Source organism: Vanessa atalanta, chromosome 13 (assembly GCF_905147765.1).
Source record: "Vanessa atalanta chromosome 13, ilVanAtal1.2, whole genome shotgun sequence".
Taxonomy (NCBI): domain Eukaryota; kingdom Metazoa; phylum Arthropoda; class Insecta; order Lepidoptera; family Nymphalidae; genus Vanessa; species Vanessa atalanta.
Genome location: NC_061883.1, coordinates 795522 through 818581, shown reverse-complemented (window position 1 = coordinate 818581; position 23060 = coordinate 795522). Strand labels below are relative to the sequence as shown.

General features: G+C 33.0%; 1 protein-coding gene across 1 annotated transcript in view; it reads right to left on the bottom strand.

Annotated features, from left to right (window-relative positions):
* Positions 1–4772: 4772 nt before the first annotated feature.
* LOC125068285 (metabotropic glutamate receptor 2-like) overlaps positions 4773–23060 on the bottom strand; it is an 86057-nt gene continuing 67769 nt past the window's right edge. Inside the window, exons 11-17 of the mRNA XM_047677389.1 lie at positions 22196–22362; positions 20353–20511; positions 19252–19414; positions 10696–10909; positions 7476–7627; positions 6044–6167; positions 4773–5327 (exon numbers count right to left, since the gene is read on the bottom strand). Of these exons, the coding sequence (XP_047533345.1) occupies positions 5104–5327; positions 6044–6167; positions 7476–7627; positions 10696–10909; positions 19252–19414; positions 20353–20511; positions 22196–22362 (1203 nt within the window). The 3' untranslated portion in view covers positions 4773–5103. The remainder of the gene's footprint in view (positions 5328–6043; positions 6168–7475; positions 7628–10695; positions 10910–19251; positions 19415–20352; positions 20512–22195; positions 22363–23060) is intronic.

Here is a 23060-nt window from a genome sequence, read left to right as displayed (position 1 = left end):
AAAGTTTAGGGATTAAGTTAAATTCTTAGCTTACCTTTTTAAAAAATGTTACATGACAGTTAACAACTGGCCTCTGGCAGTGACAAGTAGCCAGTGACACTGACAAGTAATGAATAAACTGAATACTTACAGCTGCCAGAATTCAGTTGTTATGTGGTAAATAAAATTTCTTTTAAAAAATATAAAAAATCTGTAAATTATGCAACCTACCTGTCATAATCAGGTTGATCAACCATGGGTGACAATAGATTTTATTATTATCATACATTAATTATTCTATATTTTTTTAGTTTAAGAGCGATGTACCAACTTTTTTATTTTTTGACTCAGATTATAATAAGTATTCATTAATATTAATAATTATTGATATGATTTTTTACAGACCGATAAAAAATCATTTAATATTTCAATTACTAGAACATTTAAAAAATAAGCGATGTAGTTCCATAAAGTGTCAATATATACATAAATTATTTTAATCGTTGTATAAAATTCTTGACTATCTTGTTGATGTTGTTATAATTTTTCCGAGGTCAATTAATATTCAGGTTATAATTTTCTGGAGTCGTTAGAAGCTTGGAAATCTCTTGTGCACGTAAAGTCGGTGTTCCACCGTCTTAACTATTTATAGTTATTTTATAATATCGCTTATGTCTACGTTGAGATTTGCCATTGTGACTGGTCTCCGGTCTTCGTCATGGACATCATCATACTTATACAAATTAAAAATTTGCGGATTATTTGCTAAACTGTACTATTTCCTTGCTCTTTTCATGAGTTACTTGCACGAATCAAAGTCAAGAAACTGTAGTAGACCTACTTTGGTGTCATATTCTAATTTTAGATAATTTTAACTTATTACATCTACCCTTTCCTGAGAATTAGGGAAGTATTCAGGCAGACAGACGGACAACAAAATAATCAAATATATTATATGTCACTTATACTAGAAGATGAAGCGCATTTCGGAGCGAGTTTGTGTTTAGGTGCTGTGAAAAACTAACAATATGACAATTGCCTTCAAATAGATGCCTTAGTAATAGTTATAATTATCACTTCAAGCATGTTCTGTGAACTATTTATTAACTACCCTATACATAAATACGTTTTCAATTTTCACTCGGTTTAAATACAGACAGATGACGTCACAATCATTTATTCAATATAATGCATAAATAAGTTTATAACATAAGTGAGATCTTATACGCTGAATAGAAAATATAAACGAAATAAATGAGATTACGAGTAGACCAAACTTAATTAATGAATCAGTTCGGCAGGCGATTTATATATTAATCGACCAGTATATCTTGCCCTTTACCGCGTAAGGGAAGCGATTATCGAGAGAAATCACATAAAACGGTGAAAAGGCCTAAAATCAATGTAGTAATTCACCTCAGTCCTTTTGTGCTTACAATCAAACAACCTTTCGGTTAATTATGTTTTCCTTTGGTGTGTGTATAAAAATATAAGTATATATATTGATTAATATCGTTAATTACATATTTTTTTCTTTTTTACCCTTAAAACGCTAGAGTTTGACCGTGGTCTTGTCCGATGTCGACACGGTTTACGATGTAACACGCTTACTTAAAAAATACCTTTTGTTAATTCTAGATTTAAAGACACCAAGGTTGTATCTATCGGGAAATATAGACTCAGGCAATGTATTCCACAGTTTGATGGTGCGAATGATAAAGGATTCGAAGCGCTTCGTACGTAGGCGGGGAATTTTCACTGTGTATCTATGGCCCTTTGGCCACGTTTGCCTGGGCGTTCGATAGTAAAAGGATAGATATAGATAGAATATAATTATAATAATGTGATAAGTATTTGTATATACACAAATCTAACGATATTTTTTTTATTTGTAATTGGGTATTAGGGTATAATTGTTTCGGTAGCGAAAAATAAATTATGAAATTTGATAAAAATTAAAATATATGTATATATACTTAAATATTTTGATTTTGAAACATAATAGCGCATTATTAATTTATTACATTGAAATTAAAATATCACGTGTCCTAAAATACGAGCCGCCATGGTGTGGCGTCAGATAGGCAAAACTGTCTTTTTAATATCGTCTGGCACTTTGATAAACAACTTTTCTGGAATAAAACTAGTTTTTTTAACGGATTTAATCGCGTATATTAATTATTTTATTTTAACATCCCGACGTTTCGAGCACTTTGCAGTGTTCGTGGTCACGGGCAGTCTGCCCGTGACCACGAACTAGTTTTATTTCAATGTGTAATAATCGCGAAAATCTAAGACAACATTATGTGAACCAGTACGGACTGGAAACATCAAATAAAATTCGCCGGTTGGAGTACCTAAAAGTCAAACTTTTCTGGAGTTTTAATGCTAGTATTTGCACATTACACTTCATCATTAGTGATTGTAATTCATTGTTATCCCAAAAAACATCGAAAATAGCTGTTAACGTTGAATGAATGCCAGTCGTACACACAACTTTTATTTTTACCAGTGTGGCGTCACCAAAATGACTGACAGGTTTAAAATTTAATTTAATTTTATGGCAAGAAAACGTGTTTATTTTGTCGAATATATTTTTTGCGGTTTTTTATTGGGAAAATTAACATTTTGAAGTACTTTTTCAAACATAGTAGAATACCCTTTTGGTACACGGAACGTACCTAAATAGGTAAGTAAATGAACACCGCCATATTAAGTATGCAATTTATAAACCGTGATGAGTGGATGGTAGCTGTCTATGGGCTTTCACGAAGCCCTACCTACAAGAAACGAAACGCACCTGAATTAAATCCTTGTTATTATAAAAACATTTAAAATATTTTAAATATAAAAATTTGAACATCTTAGCAACGACTTCCAGTTTGGAAAGCGCTCACCACGAAGCAAAATAAGCCACATTTGGAATTGATGCGATATAATTGGTCGAGATCTTTAATGAGTTACAATATTTATTTTTTCGCGTAAAAATTTCGTTTTGAATCACGGCGAAGTTGTTAAAGTAAAATTAAAGCAGATATAGCACTACCTGACGTGAAAAAGTGTTTAATTATATGTAAATATATATATTAATCAAGAGCTGTGTGTCTGTACAATAATGTAGCAGAACTATACGATCGCATGGAATATGTAAATCGAGGACTTATTCATTTTTTCTCCGATTGGAATATTTTTGTACTCTGTTGCTAGGTATTGTTACAATAATAAAGATTTTTTTTATGGAAAAGGCTTGGAATTATTTTCAATAGTTGGTGGATATTTATTTGACTCATGCACAACATGACATACATTACTTTGATCCCAATGTAAGTAGCTAGAGCACTTTTGGTTATGGAAAATCAGAAGTAATGACGGTACCACAAACATCCAGACCCAAGACAAAATAGAAAACTAATGAACTTATTCTACATCGACTCGGCCGGGAATCGAACCCAGGACCTCGGAGTGGCGTACCCATGAAAACCGGTGTACACACTACTCGACCACGGAGGTCGTTTATTTGGGAAATTCCATCTCTTTATATCCTTCACACCGCAGATTTAGAGTGAGCTATCTTAGCTAATCACATGCTGTCCGACTAGGGTGCCCAAAGTTTGTGCTTCTGCCCAAATTCGACATGCTACTTGCGTAATTGTGCTGTTGTAAATTGTAAAAAACTCTTCTTGGGTAGTAAATTGAGTCAAAATACTATCAGTAAATAATTTTGTTGCTCATATATCAGTGATTAATTTTAAAAGCATTTATGATGTTGAAGTTTGGGGTGACGTCATACGATGACCTACGAAGGTATAATAAAGATGACACGTTAGGCTTTAATACTATCCTTATCTAAGAAACATTACCTACACCATTTTTATCGCTACAGGTACACTGTAGTTACAATACGATTAAATCTTAGTACAAATGTTTAACAATTAAACAAAACACAAAAAAGGGGAAATAAATAATAATAATAATAATTAAAAACAAATTAACATCAAATTCGTTTAATCGCATACATTATTTACTTAATCACAATATACAGGGTGTGCAAAAGACGAGTTGAAGCCCTATATATATAAATATTATTTAATATATACAATTTGTATACAATTTTCTTAAATTTATTATATAAAATAGACACATAGGATTTAAGACTTTACATAAGAAGTTTTACTTATTACAAAACAGCACAATTTTAATAACAACTTTAACAATGTAACTGTTTATTAAAAGTTAAGTATAGAGAGACTTATGTTAAGAATAAGTGCATTGATAGATTTAACTATAAGTTTGGAAATGTAGATAACTGTCTTGTAACATTGACAGTCGTATTTATTTCGCAACTAGAAGCGTTTACGTGATAATAATTGCCGATTGCATTCAATAATAAGCCTGTCAAAGATTAAAAGTACAAGATTTTATACAATTATGAACTATTATATATACATATAATTATGTTTGTATGATTCGAATGCGTTCCTAGATCATTCATCCGATTATAATGATTCTTGAAAACTTTTAAAAATATTTTACAATAAGGGCGCTATCATAATATAATTATTAGTCACATTACATCATATATATACTTATTTAAAGATATGTAATAACAATTTTTAAAATTTATAGTGATATATTCGAATATTTTATTTAAATATAAAGACTTACATATATTTCATTATAATAGATTACTTTTTTTAGAGATATGATTCAATATTACTTCATTAATTAATATTGATATGTTAATTATATACATGTGATACGTCTTATAGTATAAAGGCTGTAAATAAGTTAAATATAGCCGCAATAGTCTTCATCTCGTCCTGGCTCAGTGCAACACCCTGTATATCAATATCATAGACCTATACACTTCGATACAAACGATATTTACCACTATATACAATATCACTATGCGTCTTTTGCTTTATATATACATGTTCACCTTATCTATTTACATATTAAATATAACGGGATAAAATATGTACAGATTTTATAGAAATTTCTAGACTCTAGACTTTAGACCACAATCGGTTTACGTTCCCTGAGTTTGCAGGAACAGCATTTCTTTTTAAAGCAATTATTTGTTTTAACGACGACGTCGTTCAAAGATTTAGATGATTCTCGTTGCTATAAGGACTCGGCTTTATCGTTCATCGTTATCGACTTATCGTCGTGATTCGGTTTCACGTTGTTGCATTTGAGATCGTCTTTTAGTTTATCGCTTTTTGTATCTTTAATGTTTTTATCAATCTTCTCGATCTGTTTGTCATCTTTCGATTGTACTGTTTGTCCATTTGTTAGTTTATTGAAATCAGCTGGATCGGTTTGTGTTTCTTTATCAGCACACGGTGGTTCTGGAAGATTAATTACATTTAACATACAATCGTAAGCATCAGAAACAAATAAGTGTAGTTCAAATTTATAAAATTTATAAACTTCTCTCCGAGCTCAGATGACATCACTAGAATTCGTTGAATTTAATCAAACACCGTGGGATCGAATACCGATTGATATCGATTAAAAGATTTGTTTTTACAATTCATCCCTTGCTCGGTGGTGAAGGAAATATTATGTTGAATGAAATCCTATCAGTTAAGAACAAGAACACGTTTTTTATTTTAGCTAATTAAGAAAAAAAAACAAGTAATCCTTTTCTCGCTTTTATGTTACTCAATCATTGTAATACATACAATTTACAAAATATCGATTGCTTAAGATTTAAATCAATAAAATATTATTATGGCTTAAATGACAAATAAATAAAACGCAGAAAAGAAGACCAACCGTCTGGTTTTGCATTAAAGACTTTTTTTTAAATATTTGATTGATTACATGATATCCTCCAGACCAGCTTAGACAATGGCAGCTATTCGTAACAGAGTCACCGAATGGGCATAATAATTTAATTGAATCTAACCAGGACTTATAGCTAAGAACCCAAAATCTGCACGTTATTAAGCCACTAGATAAACAAAGAAGATTACATAACTATCAAAATGCATAATTCGAGATTTCTCCATTGCAAAGGATGTAGATTGCAAGTTTATTTACGAAATTTATTAGTTATACTGTAAATACTCACTTTTACTCTGTGGATGTGGTATGTTCAGCGTGGGCGGCTTGCGGCTGTACCGCACCGGCATGATACTCTGTCTCACGTTACGCTCAGGCCGGATCAGGATAATATACAGCTGTAAGTAAAGAAAATCTATACTAATATTATAAAGGAGAAAGTAACTCTGCCTGTCTGTCCGGTACGCTTTATACGTGCGCGAATTATAGAACCCCAAGGACGAATATAGGCTATTTTTTTTTAATTCACTCCTCGAGGGGCTAAGACAATGGTTTAGCTATCGTAGAGCCAGGTGCAGTGTACCAGGTCACCGGAACTCAGGGGGCCCTCTAACCTAAGCTTTGAAAAGAACGAGCGAGCGAGCGGCCAACTCGCCAGCTCCTGGAGCTAGAAAATGTCGAACCTGCTCAAAAGATTTTTTTTTCTATCTTTAATTTTGAAGGGTAATATAAGCTTTACCCCCTCTGGTAAGGGGTCGATTCTTTTCCTATGCACCTGGGATCTTGCCCAACTAGCTAAGCCACAGGGCTAAGATTGGGTTTATTTGCTAGTTTTTCAATTTGACGTTGTGAATGTGTAAAGGTAATTTAATAATATGTAATATTTTTAAAATTTAACAAGAATATTAGTCACTAGCCATATTGCACGAGCGTAAAGCCGAGATTAATACTTGTTTGTTATATAACAAATAGTTGTACTGTAGTTGGCGCTCTTTATGGAAATACAAATTTTGCCTGAAAAAACTAGTTTCAATATCTAAGCCTTCTTTTAACTTACTTATTTACTTTATTTTTGTTCTATTCAAGTATATAAAATAATATATCTATAACTCTAGTACGGTGATTCTATATTCTCATACAAATACAGTCAAGCACAGCCTCTAAACACGGGTAGTTCTAAGATTATAATTATGGCTATATTTTGATATACTTTGGGCGAAGGTGACACAAAAGACCGCGACCGTAATAGAAAAATTTATAATCGTATAATTTCGACCCAACGACTCGACACTGAAGGCCAGTACTCGCATATTTCTCTGAACTTTTCTTATGATGTTTCTTTTTACCGGAAAATATTTTAGTTTGGTAAAACACCAAATTTTCATTTTTTTTGTAAGAGCTAAAGGGACTGATTGAGATTTTTTTGTCAAGTTCTGATATTAAGGCGTTGAAACTTATTATTCCGTCTTTAAAACTAATCTTTCGTTTGGAATGTGAGTAAGTCTGTGTAATAACAGCTGCAAATGACGTCACGATTGTCCAGTTTCCTATATAGGAAATAACCTAACCTAACGAATGGTATATATCTGTAAGTGTTATCTTAAAGTATATGGCATAATTTATGGGTATAAATTATCTTTCTTAAATAAAATTACAATTACATTTTGTTCATATATTTGTTTGGAATACAATAATGGCAAAGGTACCTTCGGAGAGAATAAGCATACGAGAGTCACGCTTGCGCTGAGTGATATTGTGACAGCCATGCTGGTGATCCTCAGCGGTACATGGCTGGCTGTCCCGAAATATAGTGGAACGAAGGCCAGCCATATCACGCAGGTTGTGTACATCGTGAAACCTGTAGATAAATAAGGCTTATTAATAACCACATCACCATCCATCTAAGGCAACCAACTATACAACCAAATTTATTCTTATTAGTCTTCTTTTGCTGTGCGCTGAAGAAATACATTTGAAGAAATTTGAATGTGCTGGACTTCTTGATTTTAGGACATTGTGGAAGCCCCTCTGGGTAAGTACAATTATGTCATCAAATATTCTACCGCCAAACAGCAATGCTTACTATTTTTCGATTCGATTCCACAGGAACCAGATACTTTTTGGACCTCATGCTTATTGTATATCATATATCATATCGGTATATCATAATGCAGATGCTAATATTACTTAGAATAATGGTATTTTTTCTAAGCCTTGCAAGTAAATAAAAAGTATTTTTTGTGAAAAATATAAATTAGGCATTCGGCTTTAATACCCTCTTTTAATATCTCATTATGTCGTCTCCAATATTTGGTTAAATATTTTCTCTTCTTTTAAGAACTAAGTTTAACAATAACTAATCTGTATTTATGAAAAATAAATGTTTGAAAGTAATATAAATGAAAAAGTTGATTAGTAATTTCGCAAAGATCCTAAAAGGAAAGTTCGGCGAATTTCGCTCCAGGACTGTCTATTAAAAGTAATGAGTCCCCTGGCACCAATTTTCGGCGGTTTGTTTATGATATATTGTTCGAAATGTTGGTTCACCCAATTATTTGTCACTCTGATTTTATTTAATTACTAATTTAAAATGATTTGTTTGATTCAATTATGTAGTTGGTAAACTTGTTTGTGAATTTTTTTTATACCCAACATTATAAACGATCTTTGTTTTTAGACGAGATAATAGAGCCTTGTCAAACTTCATAAAGTATATCATTTGCGATCCCCTTGGTTTTGAAATACGTCGACCAGTTCGAAATTTAAATTGTGCTGATAAGCCGGATAAAACCAATCGGTACTCATTTTAGTAACAAATAACATAGGTATTTAATATATAACATGTTTAAGCCCGTCTGTACCAACTTACTGGTGGTAGGGCTTGCACAAAGCCCTACCACCAGTAAGTTGGTTCAGGTAGGTACCCATTCATCACATATTCTACCGCCAAACAACAGTACTCAGTATTGTTGTGTTCCGGTTTAAAGGGTAAGTGAGCCAGTGTAACTACAGGCACAAGGGACATAACATCTTAGTTCCTAAGGTTGGTGGCGCATTGGCGAATAGTTAATATTTCTTACAGCGCCATTGTCTATGGGCAGTGGTGATCACTTACCATCAGGTGGCCCATATGTTCGTCCGCCAACCAATACTATAAAAAAAGGTATGTTAATAAATATTATTAAATTTATAAATCCTGCCTGAAAATCAACAAATTATTGTTTTTTTCTCGCATTGAATAAAATCCTTTATCAAATAAAAGTATACTAAAATTACTGATTTGACAAAATAATAATTACTCAAATTTAATATACATTGATTTCGATATGTATTGTATTCAAGTCCTTAGATATTCTTTCTTCATTATTAAAATTAAGATACAACATTTAGAAATCGCATACAATCTATGAAAATAGTTTTAAGAGAAGGATAAGGTCTAAAATCGTTTTCGTAAGGGCTTATGATATAAAAGTAAATAAAAAAAAACAACCCCTACTTACAATTTTCATACTAGCCCTAAATCCCAAACTCGTGTTAGCTGTATGAATATTATTAGTTCAAAACTTAAAGCATAGGTACAGTTTTCGATGAACATGGCATAGACAAAAATATATTTTTTTTTTCATAAAAATACTTAAAATGTTAAGTGTTCTCTTGTCAGGTCGAGGTCTTACGTAAAATGGAAGACATAAAACAACAAATGAGAAAAACGTTTTAACTAAGAGAAGCGAGAGCGAAACTTATAACTGTAGAAAAAAAGCCAAAAGACGAAGGGTAAGAAATGAGGTAGTCGTTATATTTTCCAAGCTTTTAAATTCACTTAAAAGTATAACTCAATTAACCTTTCCATTATGAAGACTTTCATTTGTAACTACAAGTTCATTATGTTTTTGATAATGGAGTTTTTTTCTACTCAATTTGTTAGATGAATATACAAGTTATATTAATACACGTGTAAACTGTAGTAATGACAATACAAGAAGAATAGAATTAACGCATGTCACGTTATTAGTCTAAATTCAAAACCGTTGAAACTACGAAGTGCTACTCATATTATACGCTGAAATATGTTCTCGTATAAATTACATGTAGTTTTTTCAGAAAAACGTTCCTCTTTATAAGAATAGATTTTATTGTTAAACAGAACAATAAGAGTTGATTAGGGAAGACCAAAACTTTATAGGGAACTAACCAACTAGCAAAATACCAAAGAGGGTTGGCATCATATTATAGGCGGCTGCTTAAAAGCTTGCTATATTATTTTCATGCAGCTTACATAAGGCGGCAACTTCAGATGAATGAATATGTTTTTAGTACGTACTGCGAAACAAACTTATTTTGATGAATTCAGATTGAATGCAAATTATTGATGTCTTTGATAATGAGAAATTTTCCAAGGAAATAAACTGTATGCTAACGGACTTAATAAATATCGATGCATTATACTAGAGCTGATAGCTCGGAAGCTATTGTATAGTTACAATGGACCACAACAAAAGCGATGTCGGTTTACAAGTAATGGTTCTAGATCACTCTGAAGTGAATCTATTGTAGAGTTCTGATCAACTATAATGATCGTGGCAACTTTGGACTTAATTAAACTTTCTATATTTTGAATGGTTTATGCAAATATTTTTGTTTTTAAGCCCGTATTTATCTACAAAGAGATAAAGACGATATAGTTTAGCCTTTTTCTCCTATATTCTCTTGTAATAGCTGAAGTTGAGGAGTTGTGAATAAAAACCAATTGGTAATTATTTGTGGACAAAATGTTTTCCGTTGTGGAACTTCATTGTGCGCGAATTTATTCTTCTGACATTGGACATACTTTCCATTGCATTTTTTTATTTTGATCAGATCTATAAAACTAAGATTAGGTGCATCAATGTTGAATATCTTAGATGTTAGAAGATTGTTAGTACTTACCAATATGTTTGCTTTCATTAAACGCCTCGGGTATCTTTCTTGTAAGGACTGCGTAAACCGTGCAGACCACGATGAGAACGATGGGGTAGAAGAAGGCGATCATGTAGGACGCGTCCACGTACGAATCGCAGACAAGCATATTGTCTTCTCTGGTGGGATAGTGAAACATGGCGCGCGCTGGGGCTACTATCATCCACACCACCACAATGAGCACCTGTGGATATAAAAAAATAGACAAAATTTTTAAAGCCAACTCACCAAAAGAACATCCTTAACAATATATATATCGTTCCTGTATATTATTTTAAAGTGATTCCGAAAAAATTTAAGTTCCTGAAATTAAAAATGAAAAAGAAGCAAAATCTTTCTTTTTATAAAAAATAATCCATATAATTTTAAAAGAAAGGATATAATATTATGAATGATCCCGTATCCCGCTAACATCCGACACAGCAATTTAAAAAGATTGATAGGTGCAATTGATAAGGGTTGGGTCGTGGTTAATCGATGTCTGGCAAGTCAGTGTCCAGTGAACGATGCTGACGAAGATACTTTTTGAAGTCCTTCTTTTATCAAATATTCTGATGGGAAAATCTCCTTTAATGACCGCATAAATTGATATTTTAGAAAACTTTACGGTTTGTTTCAATACAAAACTGCCAATATGCAAAACTAAAGTAGGAGGTACAAGTTAATTTTTATTTCTTGTATTAAGCTTTTATGGAATATTTTTGTGTATTCTTCCGTATAAACATTATATTATCATAAATATATTGTGAATCAGCCGTTAATACTCTTATATTAGTAAATTACAGGTAAATTTTGTCCTTTTTAAGAAGAATAACGAGATAAATGCATGAACTATGCAACAACAGGGAAAATTATAAAGGTTTTGACTTGTCAGAAACACACACAGAAGCAGTTTTAACAATTTCTTCCATAGGCTAATATTATTCGTTCTTAGACTTTTCTAAGAACTTTTGTCTCGAGTACAACAAAACGAGTTGGATTTAAAAATGATTATTTTAATTTAAATCTAATATAGCTTTCAATTTAAAACATTTACTGCTTAATAATATTAGAAGATTTCATCTAACAGAATACAATTTCCATAAATATTGTTTCAGATAATCTAAACATTCTTTTCTTAGTAAGACAGTTTGTTGAATTTACGACTACTAATACTAGATCTCTTCTACCTTTTCTTTAAAAAAACGAAAGAGGCTTTTATTTTATTTTATAAGGGTCTTCTGACCACGCTACTTATATGGGACAGATTTCAAATGTTTTATGCATTCCGTGCTCCTAGTAGCCTTTGCGACGTGACCCTCGTGTAGGGTTGGCATCAAAGGATACTAGAATTTGCGACTAAATGACAACGAATATCGAGGATCTGGAACACACGGCCAGACAGTTTTGATTATTCGGAAAGCGAATACGTCTACAGATTTATTTAGTCTGGAAAGTTAAAGATATAGGCCTGAATTTAGAATTTTCTAAAATTTTGTTCGAATAGACTACTGAATAGTACCTACATTTCTTTGATACATACAAATTGCTACTTCGTATTCAGTGTGAAATATCTTGTAGTTGTAATAAATACATTTTTGGGCAGCAAAGTTTATTGGGTTTGTCTAGAGGCATAGCACGTAATGCCGTTGATTTTGATCACAATCCGTTCACGTCGGGTTGACGTTTCATTGGACTAGACAATAGGGATTGGAATGTACGATTCGGAGCCTCGATAATGTATAGTCGATAACCTATTTACTCATGAATGCGCACCACTTCACGTTAAATTAAGTATTTTTCATAACCTAATTTTTATTATTGGCTGTCTTTAATCATTGTAGGTATATAATTATCAGACCATATAATGTTGCCACCATTTCAACTAAGCCGATGTTCAATTATTTCAAGAACATTGTTTGTTAAGCCCTTAGGTTTTTTAATTACAGACTTTAATCACGGAGACAATCAAAATGTATGTACGTAGGTACAAAATTGTTGACTATTTAACATTTTTATGTAAGTAAAAGAATAAAGTAACAGCTGTAAATGTCCTACTTTTGGGCTACGATTTTCTCTGCTTTTGAGAAGTAGGGGTGGAAATTATTCCACAAAACTGCTCTAATATGGGTTGATGGATAGCCATGTGAGTGATTTTTATCTAGCATAGGATTCTTTAATTATGATTTCACCACCAAGGAAGAAATGCGTCCTGTGTTGAGATAAAATTGAGAATAGGACAATGTCCAAAAAAATATTTATTAGTAATTTTTATGTATAAGGAAAAGAGTTTTTTTATATTTTTGTTACTAAAGTGTTTCATAACCGAACAAATTTTCATTAACGATTTGTATATATAGATGATTTAGTCAAAAATGTGTCGAGTATGAAGCACTTGAATGAGCTTGAAGAGCTGATATGTTCTGGAAGTAGCACACGTTGACCTCAACTAAAATAAAGCTCGATTAAATCTCTATTTAATGCTAATAGTTCATATTATGCTTAGTGTAAAAAAACCTGCATGTATTGCATAAAATTCTGCCAGGTGAATATATCCACTACTCCTCAGGAAGAGCTTCGTGACGTACCAAATACAAGTAGAGCTTTTTGACGAACAGTGGGACTTGTACAGATTATATTTTTGGCCTAAATATTTTGCCTCAATTCTGTGAAAAGTGTTATGACATACTTAATTCAAAATCAAAATATTCAAGTAAGCTCTTATAACTAATTTAAAATCATCACGTTACAGGATTAAATTGAATTTAAAGCCAAAATCAATTCGGATTGCAGATTCTACTGAGAAAAACCAGCAATACATTTGATATTAAATTAGATTTATACAGAGTTATACGTATACGGATAGGAATATGGAAATCAGTGAATACGAATTCCAATTACCTATTTCCTTCAGCTCTCTTATGCTTAATTTGATGTCATTTTTTACTCAGTTCACTGTTCTAAGGTCGCAAATTGCTCTAGCCGAGTAATTTAATCTGAAAATATAACGACCAGTCATATAACGCCGAGTTTACGAGCACCTCACAAATTGGCCAATCCAACATTTGATGTCATACCTTAATCAGTATCACGAAATATTTTTTTTTCATTAAATATGTTATAGATAGATTAATATGCATATTTTTGGAATCATAAAATATATTACAATTAAACACGTATAATAGAGTTACAATCTTTAGGTCCCATATCAAACAAATAACTTTAATAGAAGATTATTAAGAACGATACGATATATACCAATATTGTTTTAAGGTAAGGAGAATACGGTATTTCTAGTTTTATGTTTAATTGTAGTTTTAAATGTCTCTTGTGGAAAATATTTGCTACTTATACTGCCAAGCTGCTCGTTAGTATGTGGCAGAATTTCATCATTCAAGTTCTTCGCCAGGTTAAAACCCGCAATTTTTGGTTAAGTTTTCCTCTTTTCATTGCTATTAGGAACCGAGAAGGCCTTGTGGAAAAAAGCTTGTAGATCTTAACTGAAGATGGATGGTTAAATAATAGCTCCTAGTAATCCCTACCATGAAAACTCATTCTCAACTCGTTTGTCATTGGGATTTTCGCGGCAAAATTTCTCTCCCTAACATAGGTATAAAAAAAAACGTAAATATATTCTTTAATACAGAGAGTATTAAAGTATAGCAGCATAATATTATACTCGTGTCAACGGACATAAGTATAATTTTATGTGTAGTTAACATGAGTGGACAGACTCTGAAGATATTTGCGTATTACTCTAATATTTATTTTTCATTACAAATTTAGAGTGGCCAGTAGTAAATAAATGTGCATTAAAACCTGCTTTAAAAGTTCGCGAGAACGAGCTTAGAGCTATTTCTGTGAATCGCAACTTGGGTGTGTGTACACGGGAGCCGAGCACGCTTGGGAGGCTTTAAAGTCTATTTGCGCCGCATGTCTGTAAATTCATTTACTGTATAATCATGTTTGTTTGTTTGCAAACTGCACAAAGATTTACAAAACATCGTAGAATTATAGTGTATGATAAACCTTTAAAAAGGCGATCTCATTTACATTAATATGCTATATGTGACAAAATGTTGGATAAAAGTTTAACAATAGCTATGACACAGTTAAAATAAACCCAAAAAAGTTGGTCAAAAAATTGGTTGGTTAGTTTCTGCATCTTCCAATAGTCACCAATAATTACACAACTTTGGTTTTCATCACCAACGTTGTTCAGGTTATCAGCACAAAGGTTGTTGTGAAAATGTATATTTATAGATATGTCAACAATAGCTAAAACAGCGAGTAATATTTAGCATCCTGAAATCCTGACTAATAGGGTCTAATGGTTATACTGATCTGGTAACACAAAGTACGACCGCTTTCGTTTTAATAACTATCTTTCATCAGGTAACAGGGATCAGATGGCAATTATGGATCTACGAAAATTCATTCTTGTTTGAAAATAAAACGGCTATAGTTTTTTGTTTAAATGGGACTTTATTAATTTTTTTTTGTTATTTATTTGCATTAAAATTTTCCATAACCCATGCCAATAAGGAATAAATTTATTAATGGCGAAAAATCTCGTTCTATCTGATTGGATGACTATTTGGCATCTTTATTGCATAGTTACAAAAGAGTTAAGTTTATTTGAAAGAAATGTTACATTTAATTATTATTATAATAGTTTATTTACTGGTATACCTTATAAAACAACGGCAAAACTAGGAAAAAATATATTGAAATACCATCCATCCAAAGGGTCATCATGGCTGGCATCACCAGACGTGAACCTTGACCGATGATTCTGAGTTCAAACCAAACTGGGTGTATGGGCAAACACCACTGAATTCGTGTGCTTAATTTGTTTTTATAATTCATCTCGTAAATTCTTCAACGCTCGGGGTGGCCGGGAACATCGGGAGGTACCTGCACGAGGTGGATAAGAATTTGCCACGTGTATCCACTGACCTGCATTATAGTAGCGTGGTGGAGTAAGCTCCAAACTCTTCAAAAGGAGGCAGAGGTGGCATTTGCCCAGCAGTGGGACGATAACGGGCTGTTACTTTTATATATTGGTAATGAAATTGAGTCATTTAACATTACTAGAAAGCATTACTCATTTAACTTACTAAAAAACAGTTCATGATACTAGAAGCGACATTTTACGTATTTTTTTTTAGCATTAGTAGCCTGTAAATTTTCTCACTGCTGGGCTAAAGGCCTCCTCTCCCTTTGAGGAGAAGGTTTGGAGCATATTCCACCACGCTGCTCCAATGCGGGTTGGCGGAATACACATGTGGCAGAATTTCGTTGAAATTAGACACATGCAGGTTTCCTCACGATGTTTTCCTTCACAGCCCAGCACGAGATGAATTATAAACACAAATTAAGCACATGAAAATTCAGTGGTGCCTGTCTGGGTTTGAACCCGAAATCATCGGTTAAGATGCACGCGTTCTAACCACTGGGCCATATCGGCTCATACGCATAAATATAATATATTGTTAAATAGAAAAAAAAAGTTGGAACTAAAACACAAAGAATTTATGGCACACGCTTGAATTGCAAATCTTGTCTGTTGGAAAAAAATAAAACTGCTTGGGTCACTAGTTTTCAAATTTATTGCTCTCATAGGACATTATTTTTTTCGATAAAATGCTGATATTAACGCCAAACTTAAACGCTAAATCATTTGTAAAACGAGGATCTTTTTATGTCCTTTGATTTGCTTAATAAATTACTTTTTATATATTACTGAGAATATTTTTAAAAGAGTTCTCGATCTTGTAAACTCAAAGAAGTCACAAGTATATAATGTAATAATATCAAATTACTTGGTATGTCTTTGTGGAGGACCTTCTCAATCTCTTTCATTAATTTTATTACTTAGTACTGTCATATTCCGTTATATATAAACAGTAAGCCAGTGTAATTATAGGTTCACGCATAAGTACCGATATAGTCTAAGATGGAACACACTTTCCTGGAAGATGCCTATTCACCCTTGCCTTGAAGAGACGTCGGAAGAACATTCCTCATTTTTGCTGTGTCTATAAGTAAAGAGGAAGCAGAAGGTTTGGTTGTCTAATGGGAAAAGGGTGAACCAGGAATTTAGTCATGTTAGCACTAAGTAAAGCATCGACTTGAATAAGAAACGCCCTAAATAAAGCATAGCTATAATATATTATATCTGCTCTGGAATATTACCTATATTATATTACTAGTACATAGTATTAATCTAATAAAACGTAATTATCGATTCGCTTTAAAACTGCGAGAACTAAGTTTCTTGGAAGATGTGAACTTAACACATCGTATTTACTTTAGACATTCTCCTAAATCTGAGAAACCAATGGATAGCGAACTAGTACGTGTCTGAACTGGCTTAAAATAAGATTATCAAGAAAGATACGAGATAGTGCAACGTAGGTGTAATCAAAAGAGTGTTTCGGAATTCCTATTTTTAAATATAGTTATAGCTTAGTTGGTGATTGGAGTTTTTGGGCTCAAGCCTTGATATGTACCAATTGCTCACCATATATTCTATCACCAAACAGCAATACTAGATTGAAGGTTGAAGGGTGTGGCAGATGGGACATAACATTTTAGTTACCAAGGTTGGCGACTATGAATGATTAATATTACTTACAGTGCATATCGATGTATATATCTATCAATAATAAATAATTTAACTGTTTTGTAACAGCTACATCAAGATTTTTTCTTTCTAATATTTGGTAAGGTTTCTTACACACGGATTTTGTTGTTGTAACATTCAAAACTAAATTATTTACGGTGAACCAATCGCGCACTGTTCACATCGTCATAGTCAGTTTTTCCTTTACATTTCGACCTTAAAATTCAATGAAGTATCGTCAGCAAACAATACTATATCACAAATACCTTTAAAATAGAGAGGAAGATCATTTTTATATACTAGAAATAGAAAGGGACCCAAATTTGATCCTTGTGGAACGATGACGATTTAGATGCGAAACAATTATATGAAACTAGCTGCTCGTCTCGACTTCGTATGGCTAAAGTTCATATGAATATATCTTCCTATCTCCCCATTGAAGTTGAAATTTACCCGGATTTAAGATCTAAACCAGAGATCTTCAATTGAGATTCACATATCCTAACCACTTTACCATCTCGGCTAGTTTAAATGTTGGCGTTAAATTTAATAGACTATTTTAATAAGTGGGTAGTACCGACGCACTTGCTATGTATACATAAGTAAAAACTATTCCAAAATGTTTATTCATATATGCAAGTGTATCTAGCAAAATATAGCACTACTATATTTCAAAACTAAGGAAGTTGTGTCGTAAGCAACTAAGTTAGGTACTTAGGATCACGAGGGCATATTTATTCAAAGCTGAGCGTCAAGAAACCTGTTTATTGTGGTGATGTTATGTTACCAAAAACTTAGACGAATCTCCATTTAAGTTTCGAATTTATAAAATCAGAGTTCCACAACTTCATAACTAAGAAAACTTTTCGAGAAAGCAGAACGCGCTTTCGAGGAGCTGTCAGAAATGTATGTATCAACATATGTATAAGTTTGTTAAAGGATTGTTTGTTATTCTGTAATGCCTCATTGGTTTACTGGCCCATATAGGGCTGGAGTACTTGATGTATGGAGTTCTTTTGTGCCATAGGCAGAGGCAGAGGCAATGGCCTCTCCAAAGATTTGCATATATAAATCTATAATATTTTATTTTTTATTTTAGCACATTTATCTAACCTACTTATGCTAGGACGGATAAATGGGCTGCTTGATTGAATGTGGTCACCGCCGTCCATAGATAATAGCTAAGTGAGAAACATTAAACATTTCTTACATCACCAATTCTTCAACAAACTTGGAAGCTAAGATGTAAAGAACCTTATACCTGTAGTTACACTGGATTACTCAGCCTCCAAACCGGAGCACGACTATACTAAGTATTCCAGTTTGCTGTACAAAATCTGTTGAGTAATCCTACCCAGTAAAAAGACTTGAGACTTGAGTATGATGTGCCTTATGTGTCAATATTATTTTACACCAGCTCAATTTATTTCACCCTTTATCCTGCATCAATTTTAACAAGATAATTTATTCCCTTGTTGTGAAGTTGATTACAATGTTACTAGTCAAGTTCGATTTCCGCCCTTTGAGACTTGTATGTGCGGTACTGTTCAACCATAAAGGGTTGCGGAAATTAAAATTTAATCGCTCGAGTTTTACTTTTTAGAATGTTGAGAATTTAAAAGTTCCACGACTTATAATTAAAATTCATTATCAGACAAGTTAAACTTACTATTTATTCTATAGAAGATTAGAAATACCTATATCATAAAGAACCAATTCTAAAAAAAATCACTCAGAAAAAGCGACGTTATTCCTGAGTACTAATATGCTGTAAATTATATTTATATCATGCATGATAAAATGAAATATTTTATGGTAAATTTTATATTTAGAATTTATTTATATTTAAAGTTTCTGAAATCATTAGTAAATTATTTACTGTTATATTTATATTAAAACAGCTTAAATAATATTCTGACCTGTATTGATACGAGCGCAGTACATATCGCTAGCTGTGAGCTGGGAGATATGAGGATCGGTCGCTTCGCGGAGTGCTTGCTGGCATTGAAGATACGGGATATCCTGTTTGTCTTTGTAAGAAGAGCCGCGTAAACCACCGTGAAGCAGAAACCGGTACCAAATCTACAACAAAAGTAAAAAGAAAAACTGATAAATAGCATTTAATAATGATATTTATTTCAAGTGTTTTAAGGTTAATTCTGAACAGTCACGAATTGCTGCTGTTCAATAAAGCATTCTTCTAATGGTTTCAGTATTGATCAACGCTTCTATTATAATACACATCCGCACAAACCAAGAACACATCAGTTGTCCTAACGAATTTTAGTCACGACATCCAATTCCAAAGACAAACCAATTATCATAGCCTGAGGGAGAATTAATCCACATAAGCGTAGACAAAATCTTTTCGAAACATTGTACATTATTAATCTGCTCTGCTAATGGGAACGTATTAACAAAACAAATGTATAAATGCTGTCGACTATACGAAATAGGAATCTGCAGTATATGGGCACCAAAACAAACGACGAATCTAATTGTGTATCACAGTAATATGAATGATATCTCTTTTGTTCGTGTCTATTGAAATTATTTATTGATGGTAAATAATAAAGAGAATTTCCTGTTTGGAAATCACAAAGTGCTAGGACAGAAAAGGTTAAATGGAATTGATGATTGAATTCAGTTACGATTTTGTGATTGAATTGATATTTCAAATTTCATTAGATAATATTTTATTTATTACAGAATGCCGGATGGGCTTATGGCCCATTTGATGGCACGTGATCCTCCATATGTCATATGTCATAGACGCTGACAGCGAAAAAAAAAATCATTTCATCAGTTCATTCAAAGCATTTGATTTGAAGTTGTTATGTTCATTGTGGACATGTAATGACACTGTTTAACTCACTCTTCAAGCCGAAGCATAGCCCAGTCAATACTTTGTCCTGTACGAAGAGTATATGTATATATGTTTGGAGGTAATAATGATGAAACCCTGTCTGTCATGCCTTTCGATTTTGGGCTATTATAAAAGATAGTTTTAAATTGCAAACCTTTGTATTGAACACAATATATCCGTGGGTCGAAACACCAGAGCGAAGGTGACAAGGTAGCACATCAGGATACCAGCAAGGAGGACGTAAGATAGCTCTCTTCCACTCGCACGCACCACAGGCGTCGAGCTGTGCCGGACCCAAACTCCACACACAAATCTAAAACAAATATTAATAGGAAGTTACTTCAAGCGTTTGGCCTCAAAATCAAATATAGTAAGTTTCAATAATAATATTAGTGATAAGTAACAGACAGTAAACGTCCTAAAACTGGGCTAAGTCCTCCTCTTTTTTTGAGAAGAAGGTTCTGAACTTCACCACTAAGCTGATCGCATTAAAGCCGTAATAGCCACACATGTGGGATATTCATCCGATTTATATGCAGGTATCCTCACGATGTTATCCTTTATCACTGAGCACAAAATAATTCATACTTATTAAGCGCATGAAAATTGAGTGGTATTCAATTAAGTTTGAACGCACAATCGGTGAAGATTTCCGTATCCATTTTATAATTAACCAATATCATAATTAAACTTCCGAAATAATTTAACGTTTACCGATCATTAATCATCATTCTTTTAACAATATTTTTAATAGTGCGGTATCGGTAAGTTGATCGTGACTCCCGAGTAATTCACTTTTATAAAATTAATCACGTCTGCCGTGCACCAGTTAATAAACTGTAGCCGCTAAAAATAATATCATAAAGGTTTAACATAGTGAAGTTAACGAAGTGCTCCGATGGATATAAATAATTTATCATACGTCGCATACTGTAAGAGTTTTAACAACATATTCTTGCGTGTTATATGAAATGAACATTATAATGTACGCAACCTTTTTGTTTAATATGCATACGAAATTTACAAAAGCAAATTATAAATTACAAAGGCTACTTTATCACGTTAAATAATCTCTTACGAATAAACCTTTACTTGTTGGATATAATTTCGAACCGAACATGTAATTTTGTTGTTAACATTTTAAAATTAATAGATTCAGCGTTGTGCACGTAAGTTATGTTTTAACACAGTAAAAATATTGAATATTGTGAATTCGTAAATGGTAAGCAATGCTTTTTGAGACAGTAAACGCAATAGAATTGTCCCAAGTATTAATAGGGAACTGTGTGTAGTAGTGGTTGAGTAGTGTGCACACCGGTTTTCATGGGTACGCCACTCCGAGGTCCCGGGTTCAATTCCCGGCGGAGTCGATGTAGAAAAAGATAATTAGTTTTCGATGTTGTCTTGAGTCTGGGTGTATGTGGTATCGTCGTTACTTCTGATTTTCCATAACACTGCTTTAACTACTTACATTAGGATCAGAGTAATTAATGTAAGTAAGTGATGTTGTCCAATATTTATTATTTATTATTAAGATTCTATTGATGATAAAAATGCTTTATATTAAACATTAGCTTTAAATTTATTAATTGGCAAAGGTAACAGTATCTGCCGCGTTTTATTACAGAATCTGATACCTTGCCCGAGGATGTATTGATAAATTTAAAAGTTGTTTTTATTGATTAACCCGAGCTTAAGCTCACCTATTAAAACGCAATTGTTTATAAAGAAAATATATATTTTTTACCAAGTACGTATTACCAAGCATAGACATTGACACTGAAGGAATATAAACCATCTCTTACTTCACAAATGCGCTACCAACCTTGGGAACTAAGTTCTTACGTCACTTACTCACTCATACTTCAAACCGGAACACAGCGATACTAAGTATTGCTATTTGGCGATAGAATGTCTGATGTGTAGGTGTAGGTCAAGCTCGCAAAAAGCACTGCACCCAAAAGTATAACATTTTTAGTAAAGTTCATCAAACTTACGCAGTCAACAATATTCCAACTGACGAAAATGACATAGCACCAATCGCCCACGCCGAATCAGGTCTCAGGTATGCCTCTGGAATCGGCTGGCATTCCGTTCTGGTGGGGTCCGGCAGCGTGCCTCTGGGGCACACCATGCAAGCTGTCTCCACGTATGGAGAGCGGATCTGTGTAAAAATTACAACATATTAATAGACACAATTTTAATAAAGGTTTATTCCACTCTAGTAAATCACGCTGCTGAAGTTTCTGTGTATATAATTATTACATTATAACAATGGAATTCATATATTTGTAAACTACTGTGTGTCAGATTTTAAGTTCTTAGCGGAAACGGAAAGAATTATGGTAAAACAGTATAGACGCTTTTTCTATCAAAATTAAATTTTAATGTCTTATATTATTTTTATCACGTGCTGCACTCTGCATTCTGCTACCGGTAGAGGCATTAAGACTTTAATGTAGTTATGCTCCTACTATGGGAACGGTTGATTGATCTAGTAGGACGCAGAGCTCGTCAACCTCAGGTCGGACCGATTAAAAGATATTTCCTATCAATTTTTTTTCCGTAACAGCTGGAATTGGGTACATTCCCGTACTGTGGAAGGCATGTAAAGCCGTTGATCTTGCGCTTGAACTCTTTCCAGTGTATCGGATTTGCTGTCTCATCTGGTTATGAGAATGAGGTTAAAGAGAGTGCACCTGTGTTGGCGCACACCCTTGTGAGCTATAATATGTCGTGCGTAGTTCACCAGTCTTTCTTGAGATTACTAACAGTATTTAAAACGGGATATTTACCAGGTTTTTTTATTTTTATTTGGTCGAGCTCGATTTTTCGACATTATCTACGAATGTCTTGTTCACG